This window comes from Gavia stellata, chromosome 13 (assembly GCF_030936135.1).
Source record: "Gavia stellata isolate bGavSte3 chromosome 13, bGavSte3.hap2, whole genome shotgun sequence".
In the NCBI taxonomy this organism is placed as follows: Eukaryota; Metazoa; Chordata; class Aves; order Gaviiformes; family Gaviidae; genus Gavia; species Gavia stellata.
Genome location: NC_082606.1, coordinates 16,864,879 through 16,886,330, shown reverse-complemented (window position 1 = coordinate 16,886,330; position 21,452 = coordinate 16,864,879). Strand labels below are relative to the sequence as shown.

The following is a 21,452-nucleotide window of genomic DNA, read 5'->3' as shown; positions in this document are numbered from 1 at the left end:
TGCAAGCCAGATTTCTTCCCTAGATGTTTTAAGCTTTAAGTTTCCTTTGGCTGGACTTTATGGATGTGCTTCATCTGAATAGGACCAGAGGGGAAAGTGAAGTGCCATATAAACTCAAACTGATGGATCTATTTTTAGATTGTTGTAATATGTAAACATACCATTGGATTAAAAAGAACAGTTTTTATCTGTGTTCAATATCAGTTGTTCCTTCTTTTATTCTGAAGCATCTGACTTTTGCTCAAAGAAAAGGCTGCCACACAAGTCAGCCGTGTTTCTTGGTAGAGATCAAGGAATATGGTGCTTTCTCAGTCCTTCAGCTTCATATTTCATGTTCTTTTTCAAGAGTCTTAAATTGTACATGTTTTTAAAGTTAGCTTTCCCTGAAAGACACTTATTTCTTTGGTTAAAAAGGCCAACCAAACAAAAACCCCAAACAAAACAAACCTCAAATCTGAAGCAGTGAAACTGCAGGAATGGCTGAAATGAAAACTGAAATTTCCTATCTGTTGCAGCAGCCTAGTTACACGCAGTGAAGGTTGCTATTTCAAACACTGCTGCTTTACAGCTCAAGAGCACCTTTCATTACAAAGTGCTTTTTAAAGATGTTGTACCCTGAGATTACTGCTGCCTTAGATGGTTTGTACTACCCAGTAGTCAGGGAGAACTACAGCTCTTAGCCTTGATTACTTTGAAACCAATGTCCCTTTTGTACTCTCAAATCACTCTGGGCACAAGGAATGACATGTTAGATACCTCACTACCTGGACTGTTGGCAACACAAGCTGCTCTTGGATATCTCACTGCCAGCAGTTGATAGTATCCATAAAATAAAAATCTTGCAGTTGTTTGCAGGCAATATAGTGTGAGTGCAGGCTCATTTTTCTTGGCATCGTGAAGTCTTGGGTACCCCCAAGCTCTACCTTCTCTTTTATAGTTCACCATCAGAGACTCCCCAATGGCAAAGCACCTGCAATTCAATTGCTCTTAATGAGGACAGAAGTCACAGTTGCCCTGCTGAGATTTGAGCCTAGGGTTCCTGGGCATGTCACCAAGCAGCACCCTTTGGCTTCATCATGCAGTGGGCAGGGTTTCACCAGGAGTGTGGATTGCATCCCTCTCCGTGCCCTTGCTCTGGGTGTACACAGCATTCAGGAAAGTTTGAGGCAGAACAATCCAGAAGCAAGCAGAATGGGGCTGGGTCTCTCCCCTGTGCACTGAGGACCTACCTCGCCACAAGCACAATGTGTATGTCAGTCCCTGGGGTCTCCGGAGCAAAAGCTGCTGGGCATGGTGAACTGATAAGCTACAAAAAATTGACAACTAAGGAGTGAGCTGACAGACTGTGGGGCTCTTTTTCACTAGTAACTGAATTGGGATTGGAAGACAGGTGTCTGGGGGAAGGAGCTGGATTTAACCCCACTCACTGACATGCTTTAATTGTGTATGAGATGTTTTGTAGGGCTGTGCTGGTGCTTGTTATCAGATGTGGTCTTGATGAGTATCCTCACCACTCCTCTTAATCAAGGATAGTATCAAGCCCCTTTCTTAGTCCCCCTACATGTGTCCCTTGGGTGGGAGAGCTGGATTCTCACACTGCCAGCCTGAAACTGCCTGGGTGATGAATCTGTTAAGAATCTTGTCTGTGATTCTTCCAGCCCCTTCATCTTGATGTGAATGACAAGCTGTCACAGCCTGCCTCAGCCATATTGGTGACATCTGACCCTAGAGAGGGAGTTGACAGGAATGGGAAATCTTCTGAGGTATGGCTTCTGCCTGAGGAAGCAGTGCCAGCTCTGCACCATGCTGTAAGAAATGCCTGGGCATTTCTTTGGCAAGGTTTTCAGTGTATTTCCTGTGTGGTATTGTTCTTTGTTACTACTTGGGAGCTAATTTAATTTAGAGCTGTAAAGAGGTTGAATTTTTAGGATATAGCTGTCTCTCCTTCCATACTTGTTGTACGTGAGAGTGGGATACCTGTAAGGATGCCTGGAGGATAACCCTGAAGTGACTCTTCTTTCTGGGAGCAGAGATGAAACAGGCTGGAAGGCTATACTTTTTCACTGATTTAACCTAACAGGCTCTAGGGCAGGCAGAGATGCTTGGAAGATGCTACAGTGAAGGCTTTGAGCTGTACCTGGGAACTGAGATGTGCTTATTGTATTAGCTGTGAGAGTGAGGACTTCACACTGCGGCTTCTGCATCACAACTGTAACTTCTCTGTGAGTGGCAGCATGTCTTTTGGAGAATACATTGACTTCAGCTCATGAAAATACGAGATAGAAGAAAACTCTCTCCTGGTTCTGTTGTAGGGTTAAAAAGCAGGGGGTCATCACTCCTTTTGCTGTTAAGTCTTGTGGCTATCAGCATTGAATTTGGCACCTGTGCACACTTTTTCCTCACAACCCTCCTCTTAAAGATTTATATGGCTATTAAATCTAAAGATGGGGAGGAAATACTGTTCACTATGCATTTAATTTCTGTACTTTTTTGTTTGCTCACTAACTCTATTCAGCAAAATGAATTGCATCAGAGAATAGGTTCCATAAAGATGTATATTTGTACTAAAGACAGCATGTGCTTTTCCAGGGGAAAGAAAAAGCTGGTCACTGGAATTGAAGTAACTGTTAGAAAATGAGTGTGTTATTTTTTTATTCCCTTTCCTTCAGCATTACACCGAAAGCACATCTGTGCACAACAGCTGGATCTCCAAACTCCACCTGTTGGCAGTGTGTGGGATATTGCAGACTGAGCAAGCTTTGCCTTTAGCATAAATTTTAATACCTAGCTAACAAGCTGGAATTAAAGTGGACATGATGATGGGTGGTTTTGCGTAAGTCCTAGACAAACAGTAGTTTGAAAATGCCAGCAGCGTATAAGCAGCTTTTGCCCACCCATATTTCCAAGACTTGTGAAGCTGCTGGTTTTAAGCCTTTAAAACAAAACAAATCCCTGTGCAAGTGCCTGCATATTTAAGATCTGTATTTCTGGGCCACAAGGGACATGACTATTCAAGGCATCTGTCTCAGATGAGATCTACCTTCTGGTAGGATTTATAAAGCACCTATTGCCATGGTGCCTACATGTTGTTTCTAAATGTCTCTCAGTTGTCAAATGTGAAATTGTCTTGAGTGAGTTGCTCTGTGACTGTATGAACTTGGTAGTTAAGTATGAGTCCCAGGGGTTGGAGGCAAAATGCAGCCAGACAATATGTACACTGAAGGGCACTTAATTCCTCCCAGAGACAAGGGCTATGGAAGCTTAGGGGCTTTAAGCCTATGAGCTATAATACCTTGAGCCCTCAGTCAGGGTTCCCATTGTGCTAGATGCTGTACAAATATATGTTGCATGGTCCCTGCCCCATACTGCTTGGGATATAAATAAACATGACAGCAACAAGTGAGTATACTGAGAAATAGCAGGGTGAAAGGCAAAAGGAGGGAGCAAGGGCTGAAGCAACACAGGTTGCCAGACAGGGGCAGAATCTTTTCTTATGTTTCTATAAAAACAGTGCTTTATGTCTTTATTATTCAGGTGTGATTGCCTTTAGGAATTAGATCAGGCATCAAGTCTGAAGAGGTATTTAATGAAACACCAAGCATTAGCTTTCATTCAATAATTGGAAGAGGATGTTTTGTGCTTAAGCGTGCAAAAGGTACAATCTCACAGGAGAAGGAAGGCTGGTTAAACTACTTGGGGCGATTTGCAGAGCCCTTTTGAATAATTTCTTTATTCAGTCTTGGGCTTCTCTGCTGTTCCTTGTCCATAGTTCCAAGCTAGTCCTGAACAGGTAGGTACCAGTGTCAATGTCTTATGTCTTGAAATCCTTTCATGTAGTCTACCATACTTCTCTTCTGTAGTGAGGTGTTTTAATTTTCAGGAGTCCTTTTTTTAATACTGGGGTGGAACAGAAATAAACTATCTAGTCAAGAGACAGAAACAGAGGCACAGTGTTGTCAGTCATGCTGCCCAGTGCTACAACCTGTGAGTTGAGATCAGAGTGGAGGAGAAAACCTAAGAGATCCTGGCTTTCAGTCTCCTCTGCCTGCAGTGGTTTCCAGCTAACGCTGTCCTGGTAGCTCAGATCTGAAAGGGTGACCTAAACATAAGACTTCTTTGTCTATGCTTTTTAGCAGCCTGGTTTTACTGGCTAATCCAATTGTGTTTTGGCTTGGGCAGCAGAGTTTTTTTCTTTGTTGTTGCTCCTGGTTCCTAAGCACAGGATCTGGAAGTTGTGTTTGTCTATCTGTCTGCTAGTTGTACTCCTGCCCTGATATCCAAGCTGCTGACTTGGAAACACTTCAAAGTTTTCCATTCTTCAGAGTGGTTGTCTTCAGTGCTACTACAGGGAGTTTTTAATGTTTTCTGATTATGGAGCAGCATTTATTATTATGCCTTTTAAGATAGGGCAACTTTATTTAGACATTCTTTTCTTGAAATATATAAATGAGTCTCCTTTTGAGATAGACCGGGATTGACAAAACAGCTAAGATTTTACTACCATATTACCACAAAACAAAATCAGAGGAAGGCATCTGGACAGGTTTGGCAGGTTTTTAATGATTTCTTCCCCCCCCATTCCTTCTTGAGACAAATGCAGAGTTCTGCGCTGGGCACGCTATCAAATTCTCTGGTCTAGCATATGGCTCATCAAGTCATCTTTCTTGTGCTCTTAAACTTTTCCTCCTGTTCCCATCTTCCCCCCCCATCCTTGCTCTCATGCACAATTTATTATTTCCTTTCTCTCTGTCTTCCTGTCCCAGGCTTACTCATATCATTATATCTTCTGATGCCAGGAAAGATGCTGTTGCTTTGCCATATGGTGTTAAGAGGTGCCGATATTATTGCAAACACCAGTTGCCTGGCTATTGATGCATCCGTCAGCTTGCCACTGTTCTTGATGAAAGTCCATTCTGCATGCTCTTCTATGACTTCTTGTTTTATTTGTTTCCCATAAAGTGTTTTCTATGTTTGATTTTTGTTCACCATCAGAGGTAATATTCTGGGGTTACTTGCTGATAGCTGACTTAAAATCAGTGTTATAATTTACACTTTAACTTCAAGCTTAAAGGAAATGCAGGTAGATAACTCTTTACACAGTGTAGGTGTGAACTCCTTTCTTAGGATAATTGTGGATGATAAGAGTTTGCATAAGTTCAAAAGTGGCTAGGCAAATATATGAAAGCAAAATCAACTAAGAGCTAAAAAGAAGACTCCCAAAGGCACCATTGGTAGCTTATGAAATCTCTGGACTGAAAATTGCTAGAGTCTGAGTCTGTTCTGGAAGTTCTAGCACTGTGTTTTTGCTGTGGTCTTATATGCTTCCCTTGGCCACTGCTGGCCACAGGATACTAGACTACTTGAACTTTCAGCTTAAGCTGGTGCAGCTGCTCTGTTCTGGCCTGGCTAATTAACTTTGCTTAGAATACCTGTTTCTCATTTCACTTTCATTTTATTTATGATTAAAATGTAGGCATATAGGACTACAGTCATTCCTGGGTCACTTTTTTCAGACTCTTTCCTTGTTGGCAGCTGAGCTTAACAGTCCCATTATAAGCAATTCAGGCTCCCTTTTCAAAGTCATTAGGTTGTTCGTCCCGTCGCTGCCAAGAGGATGTTTCAGAGCTTCATTTTCCAGTGCTTAAGAACCATCCTTTAATTTCCAGTTGAAATTTATTCATGGCCATTTTATATCCATTTGTCCTCGTGCCAGCTCTGTTCTTTAGCTTAAGTAGCTCTCTGCCTTCCTCAGTGTTTATTTCTCCCCCACTCAGTGTGTCTGTGGAGAACAATCAAGTCACCTCTTAACCATCATTTTGCTAAGGTGACAAAACTATGATCCTTAAGGCTCCTCATGAGATATGTCTCCATTACCATAATGATTTCCTTAGCACTTTTCTGCATGGTTCCTTCTGCATACTGCCCACAGCTGTTCAGGTGAAACCTTGTATGAAAACATTCATGCTTTCCCTTCTTCAGTGGCAGTGGGTTCTCCTGAGACCTGATCTGTCCTTTTCATGGTTGTGTCACCCTGCTGGGTCATGTTTGACCTCATCCTCTAACGGGTTCATATATTCAGGGTGTCCTACACATTTCCAAATTATGAGCCCCTGCTTGGAACAGCAATTCTTATTAAACCCTTGCACTTTGACTATTACATTTAATCACGTTTCTATTGCTTCAGGACTCAAGTACATCCTGTTACTCCTGAAAGATATTCTGAACTCTCCGCTATTGGCAGTAGCTCCTGACTTCACACGATCAGCAGATTTTGCTAGTATACTCTGACTTATTGTGCCAAGGTTGTTAATGAAATGATAAAATAAGATCAGTCTCAAAACATCCTTGAGGACTTCCACACATAACTTCCCCCCCAGACTAATAATTCCTCTTTAAGCACAAGTCCTGTCATTGCCTCTTAACCAGTTCCTTGCCCACCTTGCAATTCTTATACTAATCCCCATGTTCTCCAGCTTGGCTGATAATGATTTCTGGTGCAACACCGTATCAAATGCTTTATTGAAGTACAGATAAATTAGATCTACCGTATTTCCCTTGTCTAGAAAAATTAGTTATCAAAGAAAGATATCAAGTTAGGCTGGCTTGAGCTACTCTTGGTAAGTCCTTTTTATCCCTTAAACCTGTTTTATGTGTTTTGCAGTTTACCCTCATGTCTTTATTTTTTCTTTCAAAATTTGCTCTAAAGCAATGCATACTATTGAGGTCAGTCTACTGGGTTTGCACCTACTCACGACTACCCATAGAGTATGTCCTGTACGATGTACAAGGCACTGCATATTGCCTATGCCAAACCCCTCATAATGAATTGCAGTACTTGAATAGGTGAAATGTACTAGTTTGGTTCTACTTGATTTTATTGAAGTGCTATGTACAGGCATGGACTGAGATGAGGATGCGTCTAGGCTGTTAGCCTGGGATGTGGGAAATCCAGCTAGCTACAGCTGTAGGTCTGTAACATTTTTTTCAGAAGTAGATGGTGATTGTGAAAATTTCTGATTCTGCTGAGTGGTGGTGCTCAGATCTGAGTGATACCACCTTTAACTTGGTTTGTTTTTTTAGGACGTGTCTGAATTTTCCATCCCACAGTACCATCTGGGTGAATTTACTTACATCTGTATGGTAGTCTTAGATTTATCAGCTTTACAAGCAAAGCAGTTGCAAACCTGTTCTACCAGATCACATCAAAAGCACAAGTAGCTCTTATCAGTTGACTAAGAGCAGACCAGCTCCCTCCAAACCTGAAGAAAAGTGACCAGGGGTGGTTAAGGCTATTGAAGGATCAGCTATGGTATGGCCAGGAAGAGTTTAAGTCTTCTGGGGCAAGTGTGATGAAGAATTAGAGAGAATGGGGACTTGAAAGATAGTAGGAATAGGAGATTACAGTATCCATGAATGTAGTTTGGGAGGGCTGATGTCCTCCGAGGGTAAATGAAGCTGTCTATACAGTGTGGCTTACAGACCCCAAAAAAGTATTGGAGAACCCAGACTTGCTGATTGTTTGGTTGATGGGGAGGCTTGCTGGCAGCGCTGACATTATGACAGTGGCATAGCTCTACTGAAACTCTTTGCAATGCTCATAAACACCCCCAAAATAAATCAGCTGCTTACAGGAAATCCTTAGCTCTCTTCTGCTTGGAGCCAGAAACACTCTGGTTGTTCCTTTATTGCTCTGCTTTTCTGGCATGTGATTGAGACATCATCTTTAGCCTGCAAACGTAGGTATATAATGTAGACTCTTTTACAAGATACATACTTGAGTGTGAGCTTTGGGAGACACTCTGGATGGAATTTTAACTTGCTTAGAGCTGTTTACTTTCTCCCAGACTTTAAACTCAGGGAATGACTGAGTGATCAGTGGCTGTAGCATATTGCTTTTCTGAGCATGCTGAATAGCTGGTGGATGACAGTATTCCTCCCACTAGCTGAATGATTGCTGCTTAGGTGGAGTTAAAGAAGCAATGAGAGCATGACTGCTTCCACTGATGAGATCTTAGCTACTGATTTCCTGTTCTGTCTGTATTTGTGGGTGTGTCTTTGCAGTTTGTTTGTAATGCTATTGTTGAGCTCTGACAGATTCATTATGAAAGAATGACATTAGATAGGGATGTTGACCCAACATCAGCAAGAACCAGCTCTTGAATCTTTCTTAGTCTCAGCTGCTGTTAGGATACACAATGAACAACAGCTTGGTGACAAAAATATTTATTTCTTGCTGCAGGATGATAATTAGCTCAGTATGGAAGTTAATACGATTTTATTTGGGGATTGGTTTATAAAGAGATTACATTTTAAGGAATCCTTAGGCATGGAGGGGTTTGTAGCTCTATTTTAGACAGCTGTGGGCACTTGAAACTTCACAGCAGTAAGCCAGGTTAGAACATGATATTCTTGCTCCAGCAGAACGTGACTGGAAAAGAAAATCTTCTGTGGGGCTAGTGGGAGGGAGATTAGGAATGAGGAAGAAACTTGCCTCCAGATGGTGGGGAGCAAGATGTCTGCATTCAGCTTTTCAAGCTACAAATGTTAGTGACTGGCTCCCATTCAAACTAGTGCTATGCTGACTCAGGCAGGTTGAGTTGCTTACCTGCACAGTAAAATGACACAGAAGGTCAACAGAAATATCTCTGTATCTCTCCCCTCTACTGCCCTGCTTGCTAAGCTCTATGGGGCAAGTGGTCTTACTGCCCAGCTTTAGCATCTTTGTTATAAGTCCTGATCTGAGTAGAGACCTTTACATGCCACTGCAATGCCAAGATATTCATTAAAAGAAATTAAATTTTCTTTTAAAGCTGGTGGGGGTGAGGATGGGGGTGAAGCTTGTTTTGGGAAAATGGAGAAGGGAGTGGCACTTGGCTGAAAATACCGACATGGATGTCCCAGCTTGATGCAGAAGTTATCACCTACTGATGTAGATAGAAGCACTGGTGTCTGGAGTGGGCATGTGCTGAGTGTCTGATACAAAGAAATGGCTCTGGGGCAGCAGTTTAAAGACTTGCTTCATTACTTTGGATATGTGGGTGTTGCTTTAAATTTAATGGTCACTACAAATCAGTGTAACACTAAAGCTAGAGGGCTAATAGTCTTTTAGAATAACTGAGTCAGCTGCTGAGACTGGATCCTCTGCTGGTGTAAAACACTAGTTCTGTCAAAGTCCATCATAAGCTGTCAATTTAGACCAGCTGAGAAGCCTGGCCCGGAAGACTGTGAAGATGAAGGTTACAAAAATTAGTGAAGAAATTGACATTATTTCTCCATCTCTCTTCTTTCCCCAGGGCAGCCATTGAGGCTCTGGCAGCTTTGCTGAAATCAAGTAAGCTTTTTTCTTCATATTCTTTTTGACTTTACTTTCTGTGCTGCTGGACAGAATGATCCTGTTTGAATCTCATTCTCCCTTGGTATTCCCTCTCCCCTCAGTCCCAAAGAGCACTGCTTAGAAAAGAGAGGCAGTAATGTAGCAGTTTGCCATATGTCTAGCTATGATTCTTGGAGCCTCTGTGGACACACAGCTCTACAGGAGATGGTGCTCTAGGTCCCAGGGAGTAAGCTGCTGAGGGAACCACACTAGACCCTTATTTTGACTATTCAGGGAACAGTGGTTTTCCTGGGGCTTGGTACAGTGGAAGAATTAGGGAACATCTCCAGCCAGCAACTGATGCTTATTGCTCTGTTGCAGCATCACTGGAGAGTGGGGACAGGACCTGTCCTGTGGTGCTGTTGTACTAAGTGCTTACCTGGTAACAATGATCCTGTTGGCAAAGTTTTGGAAAACTTCTGTTCAAAAGAGATGATGTTATTCTCCCTTGCAAGCTTGTCAGATCTGATAATGTGCAGACAGGGCTGAGACTTAGTGATTGTTGGGGTAGAGCCCTGCCTATGGCAGGTAGAGCTTAACATCTGCACCAGCTGGCTGGGGGTGTTGAAAACCTTAACATAGGTTCTCGGTCACACACTGCTGGCATGACTGTTCCTGAAACGAATGTGCTACCCTTTTTTTGCCTTTATCCCATCCAAAAACACTTAGCTTTTTATTACCAGATTTTAATAAAGCTTTGATTAAGAAAGAGCACTCTACTATTGCAGACAATCTACTCTACAATAAATCATAATAGCGTACTGTCCTTCTCTCTCTCTATTCCCCTCCCCCTTCTCCTTTTCATAGTATTAGGAATAAATGCATTTGTGGAAAAAATGTAGCCCTAGAAGCAGTGCTTAAATGAGCATGCTGCAATGGGATCATATCTGAGATGCATCAGCTCAAGTGATGAATTCTGAAATAGTGCCTCAGTATTAACCTTGCTGCCTAGATTTACAGGTCACATTATTGCAACAAGGAGAGACCTTCTGGTCTGGGCACTGAATCTTAATAAGGGAGTTGTGGGGCTTTACCACAGCTGCTTGCAATACAAAAGCAAAATTAGCTTTCAGAGTAGAAAGAAATTTACAGAGAAGGCTGGAAAAGTGGAGCAAGAGCTGAAAGCTCATGTGGCAGCTTGAGCTTTTCTCCTGTACTCCTGTTTTATAGTAAGTACTAGGAATGGGAAGTGAAATTCTGTTGTCCCAAGGTATTTACAGGATAAGTTTTCTACTTGGAGGTTTGGTTTGGGTCTAGAGATGAGAACAGTATGTAGAAGTGGAGGACTAATTCCCAAGGGAAGCTGTGAAATGTAGTCTCCTGGGGAGTTGTAAACACATGTTGTAAAATTTGGGGGGAGAAGCTGAGGATGATCTGGGGAATCTAAAAGGACTGTATTCAGCTCCAAATTCTCCTAGCCCTTCTTTCTCCTGGAGTGAGGTAAGTTTTTTTGGGGTTTTTTTACAGCCATTTATTCTTAGAAATTTCTTATGTGACTCTTCTCAGTCAACTTATGTTGTGAAGGCATTTTGGTTGCTTCTTCCTTTTACACTTTCTGTGCTTTAGGAAGTGCATAGAGGGTTTCCAGTACTGGAAAAAAAGACTGATAATTCTGGCTGGTTTAGGTGCTTTCACAAAGGTACAAAAATAACTCCAATGAGAGTTTAGTCTATTGAGCAAAGCAGTCCATACATTGTCACTGTGACGTACAGATTAAGGTTCTCATGTTCATTTGTACTTTTGTCCATTGCAAACAAAGGCATCGTTTGGGAGAGACATTTCTTCTTTTGGAGACACCCTTCCCAGTTTGCTGTTATGTGTCCTTTTCTCCTTTGTCATTCACAACTGAACAACACTGTTGCAGCAATACCAGCAACTGCTTCCATGGAAAAGTGATTTTTAGGAAAACGCATGGTCTATTTTCAGCTGATGTTCTTTTAAGGCACTGGAACAGGGACTTGGAAAATGGTACCAATACTGTGCAACCAAATAGAGCACCACAGCCCACAAGTCAGCTTCAACTGTGTTTTCTGATGTTTTCCGCAGTCTGATGCAGAGCGGTCAAGAATGTCTCTTTAGTTTTCTCCTTGTCCTGTGGCTCAGGACATGAGAAGCTCCAGGCTTCTGGAGTAGACTGCTCTGGTAGCTGCATACAAATGATCAGGTTGTGCCTTTTGGGAGGTGTGGGTTAGGAGATGTGAAAAACAGCTCCTGTTCTTCCAGGGATAAACGCACCATGGCTGGAACAGAGCTGAATTATTTTTCATGATTGCATCAGGACAGCTTTGTTTGTCACAGTTAACTTATTTATGCCCATGACCTTAGCGCTTCTGAATGGTGCAGGAGTTCTTAGAAAGTTAAAAATCAAATTTGGTGAATGCTATTGTGCTTGAAAATTGCTTATGCAAACAAGGGGTAAAACTGTACATGGCAAAGCACCCAGAAGCCCTTTAGCATGTTTTAGATGGGATACAAAAAAATGGGAGGCAGAAATTCTGTAATGTACTGAATTGCTGGACCAATTATTGTGAGCTGCTTTGGAGACTTGCAATAACCCACTTCCTGGGAAATGGTGGTGACATCCAGTTTTGCTGGGGGCAAAAGCTAGAAAACAGACAGGACAAGAACACGGCCATTCTTGAGGGTCACCCTGTAGGGCTGTCGTATCCTTAAGTGCTTCAGCCCAAAGTGATCACAAAGGTTATGGTTATACATGGAGTTGTGCTGAAGGTGAAGTGTCCCTCTTTCTTTTGGCAGTGAGCTGCAATGGGAAAACACACAGTTTTAAAAGGAGCAGGCAGATGGCAGTGTGTCTCCCTGATGGATTTGGAAATGTGCATCTTCAGGTTCTCAGGCTTCCATAAGCTCTACTTGAGACTTTGTCCCTCTGCAGAGCCAGGGACTGACTATAAACTCTTTGGCCTCTGTCTCTTTCCTAGCAGAAGCTGATGCTAAATGTCCACTTAACAGGTGCATAATGGCAAGAAGCAAGATCTGCCAGGAAAGAAGGCATCAGTGTAAGAAAAAAAATACCATTCCAGCTGTACCTGGGAAATCATTGCTGTTGTGTTTCAGAGGGGAAAGAACAAGATCATCCAAAGAAATAAGTGATGGGACACTACAAACTTGTGCTTCATCCCCAACAGGGAAGAAATGCTTGGAAACCCAGTGCAAGATGAGAGTGACCTTGATTGTCCTATTCCCTTGTACATAGAGGAAATCAGTGATAGTCATAGAGATGGTGAACAAGAGGAATAGAAGTTTAGGTCCCTTCTAATGACAGTGCTGCATCTTTCTATCAGTGGAAGCTCAGATTACTCTTATAGAGAAAATGTTTCTTGCCTGATCATCAGCCAGTTTCTCACTCCTGACTTCTTATCTCTTTCCAAGCATCCCAGAGTACTTTACCAATCTTTGCATGCTACTCTCCCAGTTGCTGTGCTCCACCTGCTATGTCCATGTGCATACAGCTTGTAGCAAGTCCTTCCTCCATTGCCTTGCTGGTTTTTAGTATCTGTTGTCTCCCTGCCATGCTGTTAATTCCCTCTGACTGAACTATGTTATTATACAGGCTGAACATGTTTCTTGGTAATTATCTATAATGGTGCTGAAGTGCCATGAGAGCATCAGGAGTCTTTGACTCTTCTCTTGGATATTAGTCAAGATTTCCAGTCTTACACCTGTCCATCCTTCTTTCTTCAATCTCTAGATGCTTACTACAGCCCAGGATGGGAATAGGGGGGTAGATAAACTGAGGTGGGATGAGGCACAGCATCCTTCCCAGACTCTCTTCTCTCTGTCCCAGGTTACACCTACTACCCTTTCCAGCCTCCTTTGGCTTTGTTCTACTTCTCCTCTGTACATCTGCTTTCATATCTAGCTCCAGTTCTGTCTTAAGGCCTGGGGAGCTCATCACTAAGATCTCCTTTGCCTGTGAGAGGCCCAGGTGTGGAGGGGCCATACCCCAGCAGAAGGCTGTTTGAGAAGCAGTGGAAGGTGAGGACTGCCCTACATGTCGCTCTTAGCCGTGGGCTCTATTGTTTTTAGTGAACTCACCCCCCCACACACAAAAAAATAAAACAGGCAAACCATTCCCAGTTTTGGGGGAGTGGAAGAAAACTGGACACCTGCTATATAAGTGTAGACAAGTGCATGTCTAGGGGTTTGCAGCTGAAGGCAGTATGATGGCCCAGACCGGACACTGCCACTCGGCACCTCGAGCCACACGATGGCGATGTTATTATAGGGATCCCCACTCCCACCAGCGCTTAATCCAGTATTTATTTTTGGTGGGTAATTTGTTTATCAGCAGGTTATTTTAATCTAATTTTGGTTGTATTTGTTATTCCTGACTATCTGTACTTCCCAGAATTAGCAGCTTGCATGTCTTTAAGGAAATTAGCTAAAGCTGATCTTGGAGTCATTTGCTCAGTGGATATTGAAGGAAAGGGCTAGGGGAAAATGGGCAGAGCCCTTGTTGCAATGCTTGCCTAGTAAAATTGTAACGAGCAATTTAAAAAGACAGGTTGTGGTGACCCCCGATCATGCTTATTTCAACAAGACAATTCTCTGTGCTAACAGCAGTTATTGCTGACGGCCTTTCCCCTCTCTTTCTATATCTTTTCCTTCCTCCTTTTGTCGTCTTTATTCTCTTGCCTTCCTTTTTTCCCCACAGCGTTTCATCTTGTTTCCTGCTCTTTCCTCCTCATCTTCTGTCAATGAACCTTTATTTAACCTTTCATATGCTGTTTTTATCAAATCATAAGGATTAGATCTTGTGGCTGGCGGGATAAAATAATCAGTGTCATTCTTTTCCTTTTTATGCTGGCATCAAGGAGGGGCAAGTAACTCTGTGAGAAACAGAAACCAATGCTCTAGTGCATAAGCAGATTATGGTTTCTGAAAGGCCTGCACCTTCTGTGTCTGAATTCATAATGCTTTGCAACAGGTCTACTGATGGAGGTCTTTGATCTTGCATCAAAATAGTCCTTTGGTTAAACCATGTCAGTTCCTGTAGCCAACAGCACGATATTTGTGATTTGCCTAACATTTTGCCAGGTACCCATTTCTCACAATCAGTTTAAGACTTCATTACCCACCTCTGGATCAAGTATCACTCCTGGCCCCAAGTCTATCATCACAACTTGTATGGTATTGTGATCAGAGTTGAAGTTTTCAAATAGTTCCTTTCGTAATCATCTAAAACAAGTTCTGTGTCTACCCTTTCTTCCTGAATTTCAGAATGCAGCTAGTCTTGATTCTATATTTTTAAGTTATGTCTTTGAGAAGAGCCACTTTGTAGGGGGGAAAAAAATTATTTTTGAATGTCCTTTATATTCCCTTCCCCAAGACTGCTCTTCATTCATAGACATATCCCAAACTGAAAGTAACTTGGTGCATCAGAGAAAAAGGTTGATTTCATCTCCTGGGGCATGGTAGCTTCCCACTGTTTTGCTCCTCAGGGTAGGTATAATGGAACCAAAGTGTTGAGGAGCTGCATTATTCTCTGACATCCTTAATAGTGATTGCTTACTGCCTTTGTCTTGGCATGGGCAGTGTTTGTGCCTCCACTGACAATCTGGCTTCAAAAAATTCAGTGGCTGAATTTGAGGAAGTCTTCCAAATTCTAGCATCCTTATTTGAACTCTTTCAAACCACTTTGGTAGAAAAATCAAGCTGGAAATTTTGTGCAAAAAGTATTTTTTATTTCCAGATTTCTGAGTTCCAACCAGAAGGTGCTGTGAAACTGAAAAATAAAGGAGAAAAAGGAAACCTGTTTGAAAATCAGTTTCCTTCTGGGGTTAGGTCAAAAGTTTTGGAAGGGGTTGGCTTGCTAGCTTTTAGCTTTTACATATAAAAAATGTAACAAAGGGAAATTAGAGAAGAATTGCTATGTTGTGATATAGTTTGTAAGACTGCCACTGAATTGGCCAACACCTGCAATTAAACCAAATATTTTGGAGTAGAAAGAATGAGCAGTTCTTGTGCTGAAGCTAAGCTTGTGGCTGATTCCTGGTCTAGGAGCAAAACATGGCACTTGTAGTTGCTAGCAAATCCTGCCTGTCTTCTCTACCTTTGTGCCAGTGTTTGTCAATCCTAAATGCTTAAATAAATGTCAGGACTCTGAAGTTTACAGGGACCAATTAGAGTATTCTTCTGGCTTCCAACAAGAGTTGAGCTAATACCAGCTTCCTGCTGGCACTTTAGAGCCCACTGGGTCTGAATTCATCCCAGCACTTAATGGGTGACTAGGTTTCTCCAGGGGGACAATTTTTTTTCTATAGGGAATCCTCATGCTTATCTCTAGCAGAAATGGCCTCTCAATGACTGAATACAGTAGCTGTTTTCCCTTTGCTTTAGGAAATATCTTGCCTCTTTTATTCCCAAGAGGCAATTACTACAGCAGAGTGGGAAAGTTGATATTTTCTTATTCCTTTTACTCCTTTAGGGGCCATAGGGTTAATTTAGCAGAGCATTCTTATCTCCAAACTGTAGCAATGTATGTTCTTGGCATAATGAATCAGCTGAGTGGCATCAACAAAGAGATTTAAGCAGATAGACAGAAAGATAAATATCTCTTTGTTCTGCCTGGTAAGCAGTGCATTGCTCATCATATTTCAGGTTGACTGTAATTCAGTTTTGTGATTAAATATGCTGCGTGTTTTCCAGTGGTCCCTGTGTTCCTGGCAAACACCTCAAAGGGGACTGGAATGCAAGGAGGGCTTTAGAAATGTCCACAGAAACTCTAGTGGTCATGAGACTTATCTACTAGACTGAAACCCTGGCTTTAGAGTCTGTCCTTATCACCCAACGCAAAATCAGAATTCTGTCAAAACTGGGGATTTCTTTGTAGTGTGATCAATCCCCTTGCTAGTTTAGATGCATCTTTAACCATCTCATGCTTCCACACATTGGCTGTGCTAAACGTTTCTGGCTACCTGCACAGATTATTCAGGCCAGATACTCTGTGCTGCAGTGCTTAAACTTTTCACTGGTTGGCAGCACTGCCCTGGAAGCCAGAAGTGGAGGGTCAGTTCTAGAAGTGTGGGAAACTAAGATGACATTGATCATTCCCCTATCACCCATCAGAGCCTCAGCAGGCAGAATTGAAACTCTTGCAAAGAAAATAGTATGCTAGTGGCAGGTTTGGGGAAGGTGATGAAGACAGTGTCCCCTTGTCCAAGATGCCAGAATAGGACTAGAAGGTGGACCAAGCATGAATCAAAATAAGGAAGCACCATCCCTGAGCCCTTCTGAAAGCTTCCATTTCCACTGAACACTGGCCATATCAAGGGAGAAGGAAAGGGACTAATGAAAGAATAACAGCTAAAAGGGTCAAAAGGCATATGACATTTTATCACTTACCATACAGACCATGCATATTCACTCCAGGAGGAGTGGCTTCCTCCTGCCTAAAAATCTGTGCGGTGTTGCTTGTACCTGTATGATTCATTTCCACCATCTGCATTTGTGCCAAAATATAGATAGATACCCATGCTCACGCATCCCTAGATGCAGAGATCAACAGACACAGACAGGTGGGGAGGCTTCCTTTTTCTATTCTGCCTTCTGGAGATCTTGGCATGTTTCCTCCTTCACTTATTCACTACTTTATTGATTATACAACTGAAAAAATGGAAGAAAAAATAAGAAAACCAGTGACAACACAGAGCAGAGGAGAATCAATGAAATCAGACAGGAGAAACAAAATGAATGGTTTTTTGCCCCTTCAGCAAGTAATTTTTATTGCTTCTGATCAAAGTGCTGAGGGAACTATAGTCCTGCCTCTTCCATCTTCTCCTTGCAGAACAGACTATCTCAGCTTCATTTTTCAAAGTAACTGTTTTGATCTTAAAGGTGATAGGTACTACGGAAAACATGAGGAGAAACAAATAGTGAAGTTATTTTGCTCAGCTTCCTCCATGCTTTTTATCCAGTGATAAAACTGAGGCATGGGACAGTTGCATGTTCTGGTCCTTCTGGAGCTGGGATCCAAACATGGAAGTCTGTCTTGAAAGACATGAGGAAAACATTGCAAACACATCTTATGATAATTATTTTTTCTTTTTTAAAATAAATTCCCCAAGCAGCTCTACCCATAGTGCTTTCCAATATTTCCCTTGTCCTATCGACATTGACACAGAAAGCTTAGACTTCAAGCACTGCATGCTAGGGGCTATAAATCCCTAGATCTAGTCCAATTTCATCTGCCTCTGAACAGTTCAGGGAAGCTCTGAGTCTGATCCAAATTGTCCCTACCTCGCACTCCCTGACTTTCTTCTTGTCATGTTTTATATACTTATTGACTTTTACAGAGCTTCCTGAGTAATTCTTCAAGGAAGATTGACTGATTTAAGGGGTTAGTCATCCTCCAGGTTAGTAAACATGACAGCTGGTTGAGGATTAACAGGAAATCATGAATAAAATCATTGGAATTGATAAGGGATTCTCAAGCAATTAAAGTTTTCTTGCAGAAAGCTAAATAGAAAAAAGAAACATAAAGTGAAGGTCAAAGGAGAAGGGTGATCTACATGCTGACATTGAGCCTGGAAATACAAGATGTACTGGCAGAGCTAGTGTGAGATGGTTAACAACAAGGAGATAAAGTGCTAGAGAGGACTGCAGGCCACGGTGGAGGAGAGTGGGCAGAGATGTGTAGGAATAGCTGTGGGACCAGCAGGTTGTGCAGAAACACGTCAACAGGTTGGTGTGAAGGGGCAAAGCAGGATTACAATGAAGTGGCAAACTCATCTGGGGGTGCTGTTTGCCTGCCCTGTGATGCCAATGGTAGAGAAAATTGCAGGGCAAGACCAGATAGCAGAGCTACCCTCCAATCCCTTCTTCAGGGAGTTTGTTAATGTGCTGCAGAGCACAGACTCAAGTGACTTCCTACCCCTTTCCAATACCTCCATCTACTTCATCACTGTGATTGAGGTTTGCTGCCTACTAGCTGCTTCCTGGGTACTGTCTCTATGGCTTCCCTCATTACTGATCTTCATGCAGCATATTACCCCTTTCTGTTCTCTCTCTTAACCTCTACCTGTTTCTCCTGTCCTGTAAATCCCCACTGATGACTTTAACGTTCCAGGTGTGGGAGGCTCTGGCACTTTGTTTAATGAACTGGAAAGGAATTGCATCCCACTAGCTCTGGAGAACCCATACCAAGGGCCATCTGTTGTGAGCTGCAAATGCTGATTGGTATTCAGGGAGCTGAGTTCCAGTCTTATGTGTGCTACCTGGTCTCTTGGTTGATTACTGAGTTCCTGGCAGCTTGTAACATGTGTCACAGCAAGGAATGTCAGGACCAGTCAGCAAAATACATTTAGGCAGGGTTGGTTTGAAGGGAGGGAGCCTGGAGTCTGGTATGGCTTCATGTTTGTCTTGTGGGACAAGGCAAGGAACACAGTGGGTGAAGGCATGTGTTTTGGAATACTGACAGAATTTGTGCTTTATTACAAGTTTTATAACCTTCTTCTTTTAGTCTGATAACCCAGAGCTACATGATTAAGGAAACACCATAGTTTTCCTTTTATATTTTTATAAAGCTTATTTTTTTAAAAAATTATTTTTTATTTTCTTGTTCATGTAGTAAAGCCTTTAAACATGTGCTGAATGTGACCTTTAAAATCTCAGAACCAGCAAGCAACAGAAAAGAAGCCCAAACTGCTGTTGCTCATGTTGGTGTTTTGTTAATTTTTAAATACTGTGGGTTTCCAGAAACACTTGATCCATGGCTTTCATTATACAGGTATATGTGGAAATACATTTAGAAGTTAAACGTAGTCTTGCTTGTTGTGACAGGATTGTACAACTACAAGGTTTCTGGATTTGTTGATCTCAGCAAGGTGTTCCTTCAGGACTGAAGTACAGCACTATGTGAAGATTATATGACCTGCTGTCGACTAATCTTACTGGTCTTTAGCTTTTCTCACTCCTCAGGAGCTCCTTTAATTTCAGGAACTCTTACGGTGCTGCAATTGGAATTAAGTTTATTAGCACGTGGAAGGAGATTCGGGCTCTATCTTTCTCCCCACCCATGGTTTGGTTCATCTGGAGGGTTCTGGAGCCACCATTTCTACTTAGACAGGAGAGAGACTGCTTCATTTTTTTCATGTACAATTCTAAGAGCCTAGTTTATGCTTAGCAAATAACAACATCCTACATTGTAGGAAAAAATCTGGATTTTTTCAACTGAAATCATTAAGTAAGAATGAGCAGGTGTTAAAGTCTGAGCACTGAGTAGCCATGTGGTTATCAAACAGCGTGAGTAGTGGAAAGAGTTTAATTCAGCCTTTTCTCTTTGCAGAGCCTAACAGCCGACGGGCAGTGAACAGAGGCTACCTGGGTGGATTGCTGAGACTCTATCAAGACTGGCATCACAACGATGTCTCCAACAACTACATTTATATTCGCAGGGGTCTCCTGCTCTGCCTAAAGCACATTACCAACATCCAGCTGGGCAGGGAGACTTTCCTTGGTTCCCAGGGTATGGAGATTCTCTTCACAACTGTACAGGTAAATGGTGCTTTTGTGCTTAAGTGAGATGGATGGGTAGTTAGTGCTGGGTTCTAACTCACAGTGCAGGGAATTCTGTAGTTTTATCCTGAATTTATGTATCATATAAATGAAAATATGATAATGTTAAAATAAAAAGTATTGAATTTTTCACAGTTAGTGCTTCAGAAAAGCTGGAATGTTTCAGCTTAAAACTAATTATAATTCCTACTAAGCCTCATGGAAATTGTAGTTCAGCTTTTTTAATGCTTTTTTTTCCCTTCCCTGTGGATCCTGCTGTCTGCTTGGACTTCTTCTCCCAAAGAATAGTGCAGTGTCTCCACAGAAGAGTTGCTTAGGTTTTCCACGAGATGTTTCCTTTCAGGTATCCGGATGGATAATTCTACCCAATCAGTCTCTTCCACCAAAAAGTGTTGATTTATCCAAGCCTTTGCTAATGAGAAACATCCATCAGCTGTTTTTCAGGAGGCTCAGTTTTAATCTTGTGAAACATTAACGTAGGTCCATCAAGGAAGATAGCATGGTCCTGAGGATGAGATCCCTGTAAGGTATAGAAAGGGCAGGTACAGAACAGTAACGGTTTCCTCAGAGTCTCTCACCAACATGTTTCCTTAGTCTCCTTTGGAGAAGTCACTTATGGAGAAACCTTCTGTTCTTGACCCCTGTGATTCCCCAAGGAGTGTTTCCATTGTCATTCTCACTGTCCAGTGCATTATCTCATTCTAGCACCATCACAGACAGAATGAAAACCTGTTTCCTTCTCCTCCAGAAAATCCATTGCCTTATGATCCAGTGTATTTGTTTCTTCACCTTTCCCATCACTGTCATAAACAATTCTCCTATGTCTGAAAGATATTTCTTACTAGTAGTAGATGGTAGATTGGTAGAGTTTTTTCACTTAATTTTCCTCATGAGGAATTGACCACTCTTTTGGGTGGGATGAGGTGGCCAGGGCCAGCAGATCTTTCAAGGGAATATGGCCTCTGTTAATGACAAGTCCCTGGTCTGCAGAAACTTGAATAGGGTGGGTGGCAAAAGCTGCTTGAGAGGGAATGAGCAGACATCTACCCTCAGAGCCTTCTATAGCCTATGTTGTTTTCTGAGCTAACATCTCCTGATAGCTCAGCCTGGGAGCCAACCCCAAGGAAAGTGCAAACATGGGGTCACCTTGGGTAAGCAAACAGGAAATGACATGCTAAGACTCCAGTGAACACTGATAACTCTAATCCTTCCAAAGGTTAGAAGTGGAGCAGAAATGACAGCTTCAGGGGCCTCCAATGTGCTTTTTTGTACTGTGCACTGCTAGAGAGATCTTGAGAGGGGAATTACCAAGGTTAATAAATTCAAAGCTCAACATTCCCTCACTACTACTTTGGGATATTGTCAGTCTTACAGTGTCAACACCTCAAGACATGCAGGGGTCGAGGGGAGTCTGGCAGCCCTAGGGGGTCTCACTCGTGGTCGTCCCGACCCTGACCTGAGGTAGAGGCAGCTGCTGTTACTCAAATTTTCATAATCTTCATGGTAGGCAAAAAATGGGAAACCTATCCTCCTGAGAGGAACT

General features: G+C 42.2%; 1 protein-coding gene across 1 annotated transcript in view; it reads left to right on the top strand.

Moving 5' to 3' along the window:
* Positions 1–21,452, top strand: part of AGBL1 (AGBL carboxypeptidase 1) — a 267,046-nt gene that overhangs the window by 18,289 nt on the left and 227,305 nt on the right. Inside the window, exons 6-7 of the mRNA XM_059824130.1 lie at positions 9,294–9,331; positions 19,680–19,888. Of these exons, the coding sequence (XP_059680113.1) occupies positions 9,294–9,331; positions 19,680–19,888 (247 nt within the window). The remainder of the gene's footprint in view (positions 1–9,293; positions 9,332–19,679; positions 19,889–21,452) is intronic.